The sequence below is a fragment of the Bison bison genome, unplaced genomic scaffold (genome assembly GCF_000754665.1).
Source record: "Bison bison bison isolate TAMUID 2011002044 unplaced genomic scaffold, Bison_UMD1.0 scf7180017864192, whole genome shotgun sequence".
In the NCBI taxonomy this organism is placed as follows: domain Eukaryota; kingdom Metazoa; phylum Chordata; class Mammalia; order Artiodactyla; family Bovidae; genus Bison; species Bison bison.
This window is the reverse complement of record NW_011494764.1, coordinates 1952368-1966862: the sequence shown is the minus strand read 5'-3', so window position 1 is coordinate 1966862 and position 14495 is coordinate 1952368. Positions and strand designations below refer to the sequence as shown.

General features: G+C 45.9%; 1 protein-coding gene across 1 annotated transcript in view; it reads right to left on the bottom strand.

Moving 5' to 3' along the window:
* The window catches only part of ABCC11 (ATP-binding cassette, sub-family C (CFTR/MRP), member 11), a 77766-nt gene that overhangs the window by 27654 nt on the left and 35617 nt on the right, over positions 1-14495 (bottom strand). The window contains exons 11-17 of the mRNA XM_010843981.1: positions 12132-12203; positions 9567-9691; positions 7639-7711; positions 5481-5684; positions 4059-4193; positions 3879-3975; positions 2255-2344 (exon numbers count right to left, since the gene is read on the bottom strand). Of these exons, the coding sequence (XP_010842283.1) occupies positions 2255-2344; positions 3879-3975; positions 4059-4193; positions 5481-5684; positions 7639-7711; positions 9567-9691; positions 12132-12203 (796 nt within the window). The remainder of the gene's footprint in view (positions 1-2254; positions 2345-3878; positions 3976-4058; positions 4194-5480; positions 5685-7638; positions 7712-9566; positions 9692-12131; positions 12204-14495) is intronic.

Sequence of the window (14495 nt, the reverse complement as noted above, 5' to 3'; positions counted from 1 at the left end):
GGTAACGTGTGTCAAGTACCCAGCCCAGTGCCTGGTTATGTGAGCAGTGTTCTAGAGAAGCTGGTTGCCCTTATGCAAGCCCTGAGGGTTCAACATTCAAAATAACAAAACGGTAACGTGTGTCAAGTACCCAGCCCAGTGCCTGGTTATGTGAGCAGTGTTCTAGAGAAGCTGGTTGCCCTTATGCAAGCCCTGAGGGTTCAACATTCAAAATAACAAAACGGTAACGTGTGTCAAGTACCCAGCCCAGTGCCTGGTTATGTGAGCAGTGTTCTAGAGAAGCTGGTTGCCCTTATGCAAGCCCTGAGGGTTCAACATTCAAAATAACAAAACGGTAACGTGTGTCAAGTACCCAGCCCAGTGCCTGGTTATGTGAGCAGTGTTCTAGAGAAGCTGGTTGCCCTTATGCAAGCCCTGAGGGTTCAACATTCAAAATAACAACAGCTACCTTTCACTATTATGTACCAAGTGCCAGGTAGAGTACTAAATACATGAATTATCTTTGAATTCAGAATGCCTATTGCCAAGTTTCCAAGGGAGGAAGTAACTTGCCCAAAGTCATACAGCTGGAGAGTGGTGAAGCCAAGGATGGGAAAACCTAGGGTACACGCCTTCCTTTCCCATCTACCTCTTGCCCTGGCACTCTACCCACCTATCCAGTCTGTGCCTCATGCCCATATTCTTTTTCTTGAATTCTTCCTTAAGCTCCACCCAAGGGCCAACTCTCTTTAATGACATCTGAGACCATGCTTGGTCCTGGAGATCTCTCTCTCTTGCTACCAACTGGATGAATGTTTTAATTCTCTAGTTAGATTACAGGGTAGGTTCTCAGGCAACTTTATACACCCTCCCCTCCAGAACTCAGCAAGAGCCTGGTTCATAATAGGTACTTCCTAAATACAGATCAATTGGTTTTTTGGTTCATTCATTGCGTTTCACAAGTATTTGCTGCTCCCCTGCTCTGGTCAGGCCCTGTGTTATATCCTGTAAGGATGCTCACAGTGGAAGGGGTGAGGATGGCAATCTCCTATGCACAGCCTGCCTCCTCCTCCCTAGACAGGTAGAGAGAAGACACGCCTTGTGCAGGGTTAGGTTCCAAAATCAATGAAGAATAAAAAGTTGGCATGGAGTCAAAATTACTCTCAAAAATTAAGTTACTCAAAACCACAGTAGCATATACCTGGTCTCATGTTTACAACATTGTAGAGTTATATATGTGTGAATTTGGTAACATACACCATTAAATAAAGCAGAAGCTTTGAAACTTTTTATTGCCATCCACCTTCAGATATACAGTCTAATACATAATAAAATGAAAGCTTCACCAACATCACTTCTGCAGATATTTTCAACTCTAGTCACATTTCTATTCTCAACGCTCCTTACAACCCACTCAGTTGATTTCACAGCCCACTAGTGGGCTGGGACCTGTGGTATGAAAAGCACTGAGATAAAGAGTACTATGGCATTCTTTATTTCACTAAAAATATTAATGATGTTTAATGTAAAATGTTTCTTATTTTCTATATTCCTAATACTGTGTTATTTGGGGCCTTAATCCTGACAGACTGCTAATCCCAAGGCTAGCTAATTCCTAGAAACAGCAAGTAACTCCTTACAGGCACACCTTTGATATACAAACGAACCAATCCACAGCCCACCCTCCCAATAACCTCTTTTATCAAACTCTCACCCACCAAGCCAATATTTGCCCTCCCCTAAATCACCCTAAGACCAGGTATCAGACATCTAGGACCATCACTATAGCAATGAGCCCTCCAGAATTGTTCAAGCTGTCCAATCCTAAGCTTACTCAGGGTGCCTACCCTGCCTCACCCACTTCTTCCCACAGAAACCCCAGTAAAGGCTCTGGGCCCTGCTTTCTCTTACCACTCCACCACTGGCCAAACTTGGTGCTTCCCGCATGTGGTCCTTCACGGCATGCATGCCATGCCTATTTCTAGGCAAAAAAGTATAAACTTTTCCCTTCATGAACATAATTTACATGTCTATATGCCTTGACATATTTGATTTTTTAAATGCCAGGTATATTAACACAAATACACATAGAAACATAATTTCTGGCACTGACTACAGTGGTAGAGTTATTATAGTTGAGAATGGCTGGAATTATGCAAGTTAAACTCATGAATGGCATGACCGTTTGAGTCCCTCTACCTCCCATGACCTTGCACATTCCAGTCTGACCCAGCTTTGTGAGCAGGCCTGGCCTGGGGCAGCTAACAGCCCATACCTCCGCCCGCCTGGATATAGTGGTGGTAGACTGTCCACTTCAAGGACCCTTCTTCCATCTTCTCCTTCTGTGAGAGTTGATTTTCCAGCACTGGATCAGGGAAAAGAAAAAGGAAACAGTATGCCTCCCAATCTCCTATATCTCCTTCCTGGTCAAGAAGAGTCCTTGCGAAGCCTTCTATTCTGGTTGCCACCAGTACCCCACCCAAGTCTAACTCCAACCAGCAGAGTTTGCAGATCTGCCTGGACTCTGAAAAGGGGGTCCATCACCAGCCATTCAATAGACCCTGGAGAGCCTGAGGTTCCCAAGGGCTGAATGGGTTGAGAGAGAGAGCGGGAGAGAAGGAAGAAAGCAGTGACCTGGGACCAGAATTGTCATCATGATACTGTACAGCTTCAAGAAGCAAACCACTTAACCTCTCTGTTTCCTCATCTGACAACTGGCAGGCCTACAGATAATCACTAAGACGCTTTGTAGCAATACGCTTCTGAAACAGCTCCTCGAAACAGATTTGACACCAGCCCAAGCGGACACGTGGCCTACAGCAGGGCAGAGAGATCAGTACCTGAAATATCAGTAGATGTCATCAATGTTGTCAGTGACAACCACCACAACAACAGTAACAGGAGGCAGCACTGTAGGGGATACCTACTGTTTCTGCCTGCCGCTCTCCCTTCTTCTAACAGCAACACCACTATTTTCCCAGGAGAAGACAGCTCTCTCTGTGGAATTTTAATCTTGCAGGAAATAGACTAGGATGGAAAACATCTGAAGCAGGTTTTCTTCAAAAGGATTCTATACCTGTTCCTGCTATTCTAGACTCCAAACTTTCTGAGGTCTAGTACTCCAGCTTTTTTTTCACTCTGTGATCAACACCCTTTTCTGCCAACACATTATTTTTCTGCCCAAATTGGCTTCTGATCTTTGCAGCTGAAGGCTCTGTTTGTGACAGATGTGCCAGGCACTGTCCTAACCCCTCAGGACCTCTTCTAATCTCCACTGTGGTGTTGTAATATAAGAACAATTATCTCCACTTTTGCCAGTGACGGTTCAGAGAGTTTAACCTGTTTGGCCAAAGTCACACGGCTTTGAGAACAGTAGTCCTGGAATTCTAATCCAGAACCTGTCTTACTTTAAAAATGAAAGTCTTTCTCGTCTGCTACCTTGTCTCAGAAAAGAGCAAGATCTTCAATAAGCATACTAAAAGATGTTCAGCTTCACCTTTTGAATGCCCAGAACTGGGCTTAATTTATTTCTGACTTCCAATGGCATTGTTCTCAAAAAATGTATAATGAATTAATGGCCCAGAAACTGTGCAAAGTTTATATCAGAGTCACTCGAGGTCAACCCTCAATCTGCCTCTGCACACCCTCAGCTGTTCCCCCAACAATAGTCACTTCCTGGTTGCTTCAGGCCTCTGGACCAGCACAGCCCTTACCCCACAGCCCTCCAATACTTGGATCTGTACCCTATATGAGTAACGTCTGGCACCCCATTCAGTGAGTGACAAGGCCTGGTCTCACATTCAGGACGAAATGCCAGAGCCTGTGGAAGATGCAGACAGGCAGGCAGAGGGTTTCACCCTGCTCCCAGGTGAAAGCACTATTTCATTCAGCACTATTACCAGCATTTTCACTGAGAAGTTCTTCCTGGCAAGCGGTCTGGGCCTGACCTTCCAGCTGTAGATCCTCTTCTGTCTTTGCTACTCCCTGCAACACACCCTGGGGAGAAAGCACAAGCCATGGATGCAGGGAATGGTCTGCCCAGTTGGGTCAGAAGTGAGGGTGGGGCAGGGGGAAATCACCTGTGTGGCTTTCCCGTGCATCTTCTGGATGAGCTGGGCGTATCGTCCCCTCTTCTGTATGAGCTCACTGTGAATTCCTTTTTCACAGATTTTCCCATCTTCAAATAAAATGATCTGGTCACAAAACTCTAAATACTGAAGAGTCAGAAGAAATAAGATCTTCAATAAGCATACTAAAAGATGCTCAACTTCACTATTCAAAAGGAAAAATTTAAATCCTGAGAAAATATTTTATATCACCAGTTTGGCAAAAACAATCCCAAGTGTTGGTAATGACTAGGGTAAAGGGACTCTTACAAAACTGGGGTGGAGGGGGAGGCCTGCATAGATTGGTACAGCTACTTTGAAAAACAATTTGACAATATCTAGTAAAATTAAAGATTTTTGAAGAATTATGAACCAATAATTCTACTCCTAAAACACTTCCCAAAAAAAGCCCTCTCAAACACATGCATAAAAACACATGTAGAAGAATGTATCAATATACTGAAGCATTTTTTTGTAAAAAGTGAAAAATGGGAAACAACCCAAATATCCATCCTGGAGAAATAAATTCTGGAATATTCAGATATTGTAATACAATACTAGTAAGAAAGAAATAAAATTCCATGTATCCACATGGAAGACCTTAAAAATATAATGTTGAGTAGAAAAGCAAATTACCTAAGGACACAGAAAGTAAAACTTCGATTATAAGTTGTTAAATATGCAAAAGGACACTTGCTCTGTCTGGATTGACACATATGTTGTAAAAGTGTGAATACGCACATGGAAACAGTGAACAGTGAGTGAGGAGCAGGAAGGAGGGAAGGGGCTGTGATCTGAGGGCCATCGACATTGGACTGTGATGTGTCATCTGGGCAGTTACATGGGCTTTCATTAGGTTATTTTCTAACCTGTTTTTATGTCTTACATATTTTATACTAAAAATACTAAAGCCCAAATAGGAGAAGGATAAATAATAACAAGGTCTGGTATGAACATATCTAGGGAAAATGACCCATGAGAGGAGGCAGCACCCAGCACAGCCAGTGTGCTTGATGGAAGAATGTGAGACTTGGCGAATTCTTCTCTGAGGGAGTTTTTTGTAACTTCAAAAGCAGGGGCTCGCCCATACTATTTTGAAAATAAAGGAGACCTCAATATTTAGTCTCAAAAAAACCATTTAAAAAATTCTATAAAGCAATTATCCTTCAATAAAAAACAATTTTAAAAAATTTAGTTTCCATTTTTACCAACTTATCTTCTCCACATGGAAAGCAGAGGACATCAAGTTCTTTGCAATCCTCTCTGACTTTGGGGTCTGTCTGAGATACGAAGGGGTATCTGCTGGGAGGCTGTTATTGATCATGCTGAGATGGCAGGGGCTTGAGGAGCTACATTATCTGTCAATCATGGCCAGAGCCCCGGAAGGGTGGTCACCTGCAGCTGATGGGTCACCAAGATGACGGTCTTCCTCCTGAGCACCTTCTTAAAGCACTCCTCAAAGATATGCTTCCCGACATGGGCATCCACGGCCGAGAGTGGGTCATCCAGCAGGTAGAGCTCACGGTCAGAGTAGACGGCCCGGGCCAGGCTGATCCTCTGCTTCTGCCCCCCCGAGAGGTTGAGGCCCCGCTCCCCAATCTGTGGACAGGCAGCCAAAGGCGCCGAGTCTGGAGGGTGACCCAGCCAGCTGTGCTCCCACCAGCCAGGTGGGCAGGTGGACAGACTAACCCCCCTCGGTGCACACTCCTGGACACCTAATGATTTGACACCCCTGGCACTTAAAATATTTTTCACAATCTCGACTTCCCAGTGGTTAACAGTCCACCTGCCAATACAGGGGACGTGAGTTTGATCCCCGGTCCGGAAAGCTTCCATGTGCCACCAGGCAACTAAACCCATGTCCCGCAACTACTGAGCCTGTGTTCTAGAGCCCTCATGCTGCAACTATTGAAGTCTGGGAGCCCTTAGAGCCTGTGTTCAGTGACAAAAGAAGCCACCACAATGAGAAACCCGAGCACTGCAGCTAGAGAGCAGCCCCTGCCCGCTGCAACTAGAGAAAGCCTGGGTGCAGCAATGAAGACCCAGCACAGTCAAACAAAAATTAATAATTAATTAAAAAGAAAATAAAAATACTTTTCACAATATGCCTAGTAAAGGATGAAAAAAACTGAAATTTGTAATTCATAGTAACATATCATTTTTTCTAAATTGGTTGGCTTGTCAGAAAGCATATTAAAACTTTTAACAGCTTAGCTCATAAAAATAAATCACTTATCCCAAGAAACAGCACCTTCTTACATCTTACAATGGTTTTAAATTTCTGTTGACTGTAACTGTCAACTGGTGGGATCACTGGCCTGGGTTAGGGGTATTGCCCAAGACCAAGACTGTATTATAGCTGAGGTGGTGGGCAGGTTTGTTATGTCAGGAGTCGAGGGTGCTAACCAGAATCACTGGGCAGTGGATTGGAGTTCCCTAGCAGACTAGCACTTCAGGCAGTGCTGGCTGGCCCATCCCTATGTCAGGTCCTGAGGCCGTGACACCCAGGGTCTAAGTTCTATCCCTGCTCGACCCTGAACTCTGGTGACGTTGTAGAAGAGAAGCAGAGTTTAAAGAGCAGTGGGGTGACCGCTTGTCACTGCTCTGCCTCCAGTTCGCATGTGACCATAGATAAGGGGCTTGGCCTGGGCGAGGCTCAGTTTCCTTACTCACTCAGCAGACTTCAATGCCTACTGTGTTCCTCTAATGACGGCCTAACACTTACCCTACGCCAAGCACTATTCAAAGCAAGTTATGTATCAACTCACCTAAACCTCTAATCATCCTGATGAGGTCAGAACTATTACTGATGCATTTTACAGAGCAGAGCTGGTTCTTCCTACTGAAGGGGAGACGCTGAACAAAACAACCAAGCTCTCTACCCTCCAGGGTACACTGCTGATCATTAAAGGAAGGATAATAAAAGAACTGACCTCATCGGTTATCTGAGGCTCACCTAATATATTAGAGTTGCTAGAACAGTACCTTGAATGTAGTGAATGCTCAGCCAACTGAGCTATTATTAGATAATAAAATCAAGGCAACCATACTGCTTTTATCTTACAAAGGTCTTATGTAGAGTAAAGGTGGCTACTGACGTGAAAGATGGAGAATTATCAGGAGCACCTAGCAGTCAGAACTGGCACTGCCACAGCAGGGCTATGGCTACCATCCCCACTGTCAAAGGCAGTGCTCTGAGAGGGGCAGGGTGGTGGGGAGGAAGATGGATGACTGGGTGGGGGTGGAGTAGAGGGGTTGGGGGTGCTTCTCATCCTCACAGGGTCTCTGCTCTTGATTCAGAAGAAGTCTGAGATCAACTCCCATTCTGGTGAGGCAAGGTAGCCCGTTTGTCAGCTCCCAAGGTCAGGTGAGCCACAACTTCCCTTCCTTGGGAGGGAAGGCTCTGAGACTGCAGGACTAGCTCCAGCTGCTTTGGGAAGGAAGAGCTGGGGTCTCTCGTCTTACCTACCCAGGGAGGCAGTCTGGGGACCCCAGAACACCATGACAAAGGCACCATCACAACAGAAGTGGGGTACCCTCGCCTCCCGCTCACCTCCGTCATGTCTCCGAAGGGCAGAATTTCCAGATCATGGTTCAGGGAGCAGCAGTGGAGCACCTGGAGATACCTGTGAAGGAGAGGGAGCTAAAGGGCCTGGTGGCCGGCCGCAGGCCCTCCGGCCTTCTCCAGTTTGGAAGGGAAGGTCTTGCATTCCATGCTGAAAAATTTGGCCTTGATCCTGAATTTAATGGTAAATCACAGGAGGCTTTTTTCATTTCCTTCCTTCATTTTTTTTTAATGTAACACGTGCACTTGGTAATTGTTTGAACAGAACAAAAAGAAGAAAAGGTGAAAAGTGAGTCTCCCTCGCATCGTTGACCCTCAGCTGCTTTCCTCTGAATCAGTCACTAATAGAGTTTCCTCTATACATGTTCAGAAATAATCTAGTGATGTACGGTATGTACAGCAGATATAGGTTTATATTGTTTTAATGGCACTACCATATTCCAGTATAGGGAAGCACCATGCACTGTTTAACCAGTGAGCTAATGCTGGACATTTGGATTGTTGCTAGTTTTTGGCTATCCTGAATAATTCGATGTGAACATTCTTGTACATGGATCTTGGCATTCATGGGTGGCGCTATATGTATTAACTACATAGCGGTGAATTTTCAGAGTCAAAAGATAGTGTGTTTTTATTTTTGACAAACTGCTCTATGAGTCATGTCAGTCTGAAAGCTGAGCAGTGACAGGATGAGACTGGGCTTTTAGGACAGCTGCCCTGGAGGCAGAGCACAAAGTCGAACAGAGCGGGAGAAGGCTGGAGACAGAGCCAAGAGCGGGGCAGTGGGCACCGTTCTGGCAGAAGGTCACAGACCAGAGCTGGCAGTGGGGGTGGAGAAGGGAAATATTATACCAGTGCTATTTAGGAGGTCGAGTCTTCCAGAGTTGCTGACCAATTACATGTGGAAGGAGGAGGTGGTTCTTGGAGGAGGCAGGGTCGGGCTCCCTGGGTTGCACAGTTCAGTGATGCCATTAAGCCTAATTGGGAATTTGGGAGGAAAAGCAGGTGGGGTGGGGGCTGGGCACGATAGACCTGATGTTGAGGAGCTCACGAACAAACCGACTGGAGACAGCTGGTTTATACACCCACATATCTGTGCCTTTCAGCAAGGTTACAACAGGCAGATTGCAAAGTCAGGCAAAGAGTTAAAAGGGGCCAGAGTCCACCAGAATTGGAAGCATAGCTGTAGCAATCAGAGCAGTTTTCCTTGCTCCTCCACTGACCAGACTTTGCTCATGACTTCAGAGCACATGTCTCAAGCAGGTCCACCCAGGACTCTGGAGGGAGAGGCTGCAAAGGGTAAGGAGGGTGTGGGCGGGGCTGGGAATCTAAACTCCTTCCTCTACTGTTGCACACCACCCACGTGTTTTAGCTTTTGACTTTACCTTCAGGAATTAATTAACACAAAGGAAGTTTCAAAGGAACACTTTCGAAGGGGAGGGTTATTTTGAGCCAAAGGAGCACAATAGTTAAGTTTGGTGGCACTAGCTGTAAAGGACCTGCTTGCCTTTGCAGGAGGTTGAGACACGAATTCGGTCCCTCGGTTGAGAAGACCCCCTAAAGGAGGGCATGGCAATCCACTCCAATATTCTAGCCTGGAGAATCCCATGGACAGAGGAGCTACAGTCCATGGGGTTGTACAGAGTATGACACAACTGAAGCGACTTAGCGTGAAGTTTCTGAAAGCAACTGGGTTCAGATTCTGACTCTACCATATCCTAGCAGCTCAATGACTTTGGGCAAATTATTCAGTCTCTTGGGGGCCTCAGCTGATTTGCTAGAAAATGGATCTGATGAGAATCTTTCCTTCCCAGTGAGAAGGAAATACAGTGATGCATGTAAGTGAGCACACAGCAAGTCATTATTAGCAGTGAGAGGCCCCTCTCCAAACCAGCCCCAGAAGCCCAGAAGCTCACCAGGCCTCGTCGTATTGGCTTCCCATGAGGATGTTCTCCCGGACACTCCCCTTGATGATCCAGGCCTGCTGGGGGACATAGGCCAGGCTTCCGTGCACCCCCACTGAACCCTCCAGCAAGTGCATCTGCGGCAGAGTGAGTCCAGCCTCAGGACCGTGGCAGCCACGGAACAGATCCCCCCTGGCTCAGCAGCCACAGTGCCCAGGGCTCCACTGTGCTCCAGGAGCCTGGGGGCTCTCCTGTGTAAATGAAATCTTAACAGGATCCTACCAGGCCCACTGGTGAAGGCCCTGAGAACGTGGGCAGTAGTTGGGGAAAGCCAGATCTGTTCCTACTGTGACTGAAGGCAAGGTTCACATTGAAGTCACCCATACTTTTTTCCTCTTATTTCCCCAGCCCCAATCCCTCGCTGTGAGATGGAAAGCTCCAGGCCACCTCTGTCCATCCCTGAGTATCACAGAATTATTACTGATTTGTGGGTGTGATAATGTCATCACGGTTAGATGAGGAAATGACTTTACTTTTTGGACATCGTGGTGAAACATTAGTGGGGAAAGTGTCATAATCTTTGTAATTTAAAATAGGTCTACCAAAAAATAAATAAATAATGCTTCTACAAAGTATATTTCTACATAGATGTGGCAAATATACAAATGCTATCAACTCCTGAATCTCAGTGGTGGGTATACGGATCTTTACCGTAGTGTTCTTCCTGCTTTTCTGCAGGGTAAATTTAAAAGCACACATTTAAAAAGAATCAAGGCCACAACCCTCACGCCCATGACCCCAGCAGAGGACCTCATGATCTTATGCTTCTTTCTCTTCTTATCCTGTGCTTCCTACTTCTTAACTGAAGACAGGCTTTAATAAGAACTAAACCTTTAAATGACATCTTTTTGTTTTCCTTTATGGGAAGCTAAGTGATTGGTTCATTTGAAGCGACAAGCCCCCAACCACGTAGAAAGGTGGCCCTGAATGGAAGCTGCTGGGAAACGTAGCTGTGATGAGAAGCAAAGCTCTGACATCAGCTGGACTGGTATCCTCCCTGGCTGCATCCCTCACCTGCTGGCAGCTGTGGGCAAGTCACCTCTCTGAGCCTCATTTACTCATCTGTAAACTGACCTCAATGTCTGTGCCTTCCTCGTGGAGTTTGTTTTTGGGTTGCGGGCCAAGGGAAAAAATGGGAAGCTCTGAACACAGGGCCTGGCATTCAAATACTATTCAAACTATTTTTATTAAAAAAAAAAAAAGTGGGGACTTCCCTGGTGGCCCAGTGGTTAAGAATCCACCTTGCAATGCAAGGGACGTGGGTTCGATCCCTGGTCAGGGAACCAAGATTCTACATGTGTGGGAGCAACTAAGCCCTCACACCATAACTAGAGAATCCATGAGCCACAGTGAAAGATTCCACATAATGCAACGAAGACACCTCATGCCGCAACTAAGACACAACACAGCCGAATGTATACATGAATGAGTGAATGATTTTTTAAAAGTGGAAGTTTTCTTCTCCTTAGTTGTAAGAAGTTGGGGGAAGAAATTGCATCACCTGTGGTGCACACACACACAAAAAAATGAGCCATCAGACTGATGTATTCAGAGAGAATTGCTATTGACAAGGTGAGCGTTTTCCTAGGAGGTGATGAGTTTGTCCATGTGCTTTAAGGAGGAGGAGCTAAGGAAGGAGGGATACCAGACAGTTCTCCCAACCATGTGGGAGGGAGGACAGTGGACAAAGTGGGGAGGGGGTAGGAGAGAGCCCTAGGACGCAGTGAGGCTAAGACTGTGTGGAAGGGCTGGAGAGATCCCCCGTGAGAAGGGGGCCATAGACACACAGATGGCTGTTAAGATACAGTCCAGGTTTATGGCTGTTTTTTGTTGTTCACTAGGAGAAGGCAATGGCAACCCACTCCAGTGTTCTTGCCTGGAGAATCCCAGGGACGGGGAGCCTGGTGGGCTGCCGTCTCTGGGGTCGCACAGAGTCGGACACGACTGAAGCGACTAAGCGACTTAGCAGGAGGTGTGCAATATGACCTCAATGTTTGGGGGGAAAGGGTTGGTCTTGTTGGAAACTGGAGAAGGAGTGGGCTGAGTGACATGCCTGCATAGCTGCAGATGAAGCAGACCTCAAGAATGTCCCCAGGCAATGCGATTAGATGGTTCAGATTTCAAGGGCCTGATGCTGTCTCCATAGGGACACATGTCCCACTCTGAGTTTGTCTTCATGAGATGATTTGTGTTATCATATTAAGCATCGAGATGCCTGTATCACCACCTTGGTAGCCGCTTGATTACAGCAAAGGGCAGGGAAAGCATAGAGAATGAGGATGGATCTCCAGGTGTCCTAAGAAGTGGTTCCCCCATTGGGAGGTGAAATGGAAGCACATTCATAACTCATCTCCCCCATAGCACATGCTCAACTGTTTTGAATTTATAAAAATTCTATTGGTTTGGACCCCTTTCTGGGAAAGAAGTGGTGGCGTGACTTGCTGGGGGACCTGGAACCTGGGGGTTTCTGGCCCTCGGTGGGGGCGGGGGTGCATGCATGGGCCACAATACACTCACCTGCCCCAGGATGGCTGATAGCAGGCTGCTCTTGCCACTCCCTGTGTTGCCACAGACCCCTAGCATGGTACCCTGCAAAGCCAAGGAGAACAGACAGGCATTGGGACAGGTGACTTGCCCAGGACAGGTCTATTGTCTGTTATGCAAAATGACAAACAGAAAACAGCTACACGCACCCCAAGGCCCCTCAGACAAAGCTCAAGAGGAGCTGAGAGGCCAGTCTGTACAGGTGGGATGCGGCAACCTCAGAGGAAGGAAATTGCATGAGGCTGGCAGAAAGGAATTATGCACAGATGGCCCGTCAGGCACAAAACCCAAATTCCAGATCTACATCTATTCTACTCTATGATCCTGGGCAAGTCACTTAAGACTCTCTATGCCTCGGTTTCCTCATCTGTAAAATGGGGATAATGAAGCCAGTTCAGCATATACTCCTTCATTCATTCATTCATCCATCGAATAGTCATGTGCATTTCTTCTGTGCACCAAGCAACAAAGAAGAACTCTCATTAAGTTTACAACTAGTGGGGAGAGAAAAACCATGAAATAAATAACAAAACAAAGAAAACAGATGGTGGTAAGTGGTATAAATTAAATAAATTTGCTACCATGACAGACAGTTGGAGGTTAAAGCAGTGTTAGATGGGCTGGCCAGGGAAGGCTTCATAAGAGTATGTGTCATTGCAGCGGATACCTGAATGACAAGAAGGAGTGAGAGAGAAGACCTGAAGGTTTCACACCATGGGAACATGAGGAGCAAAGGTCCTGAGATAGGAACAAGGTGACAGACAAAGAGCAGTTAGAGGGCTGGTGTGGAGGGAACGAATGAGAGACGAGGTTGGAGATGTGGGCAGTTGCTCAGGAAAACCTAGACTCTACCCTAAGTGCAGTGGAGAGTCACCGAATGACTTAACCAGAAGAGTGACTTGAATTGGTTTGTTTTAGAAGGCTCCCTCTGTCCACCATGTGGGATGGACTGTAAGAGGGCAAAAGTGGAAGCAGAGAGGCTACTAAGGAGGCTCTTAGACAGGGATCAAGACCATTCCCATGGAAAAGAAATGCAAAAAAGCAAGATGGCTGTCTGGGGAGGCCTTACAAATAGCTGTGAAAAGAAGAGAAGTGAAAAGCAAAGGAGAAAAGGAAAGATACAAACATCTGAATGCAGAGTTCCAAAGAACAGCAAGAAGAGATAAGAAAGCCTTCTTCAGCGATCAATGCAAAGAAATAGAGGAAAACAACAGAATGGGAAAAACCAGGGATCTCTTCAAGACAATCAGAGATACCAAAGGAACATTTCATGCAAAGATGGGCTCGATAAAGGACAGAAATGGTATGGACCTAACAGAAGCAGAAGATATTAAGAAGAAATGGCAAGAATACACAGAAGAACTGTACAAAAAAGATCTTCACGACCCAGATAATCAAGATGGTGTGATCACTGACCTAGAGCCAGACATCCTGGAATGTGAAGTCAAGTGGGCCTTAGAAAGCATCACTACGAACAAAGCTAGTGGAGGTGATGGAACTCCAGTTGAGCTATTTCAAATCCTGAAAGATGATGCTGTGAAAGTGCTGCACTCAATATGCCAGCAAATTTGGAAAACTCAGCAGTGGCACAAGACTGGAGAAGGTCAGTTTTCATTCCAATCCCAAAGAAAGGCAATGCCAAAGAATGCTCAAACTACTGCACAATTGCACTCATTTCACATGCTAGTAAAGTAATGCTCAAAATTCTCCAAGCCAGCCTTCAGCAATATGTGAACAGTGAACTTCCTGATGTTCAAGCTGGTTTTAGAAAAGGCAGAGGAACCAGAGATCAAATTGCCAACATCCGCTGGATCATGGAAAAAGCAAGAGAGTTCCAGAAAAGCATCTATTTCTGCTTTATTGACTATGCCAAAGCCTTTGACTGTGTGGATCACAATAAACTGTGGAAAATTCTTCAAGAGATGGGAATACCAGACCACCTGACCTGCCTCTTGAGAAACCTGTATGCAGGTCAGGAAGCAACAGTTAGGACTGGACATGGAACAACAGACTGGTTTCAAATAGGAAAAGGAGTTCATCAAGGCTATATATTGTCACCCTGTTTATTTAACTTCTATGCAGAGTACATCATGAGAAACGCTGGACTGGAAGAAACACAAGCTGGAATCAAGATTACTGGGAGAAATATCAATAACCTCAACTATGCAGATGACACCACTCTTATGGCAGCAAGTGAAGAGGAACTAAAAAGCCTCTTGATGAAAGTGAAAGTGGAGAGTGAAAAAGTTGGCTTAAAGCTCAACATTCAGGAAACAAAGATCATGGCATCCGGTCCCATCACTTCATGGGAAATAGATGGGGAAACAGTGGAAACAG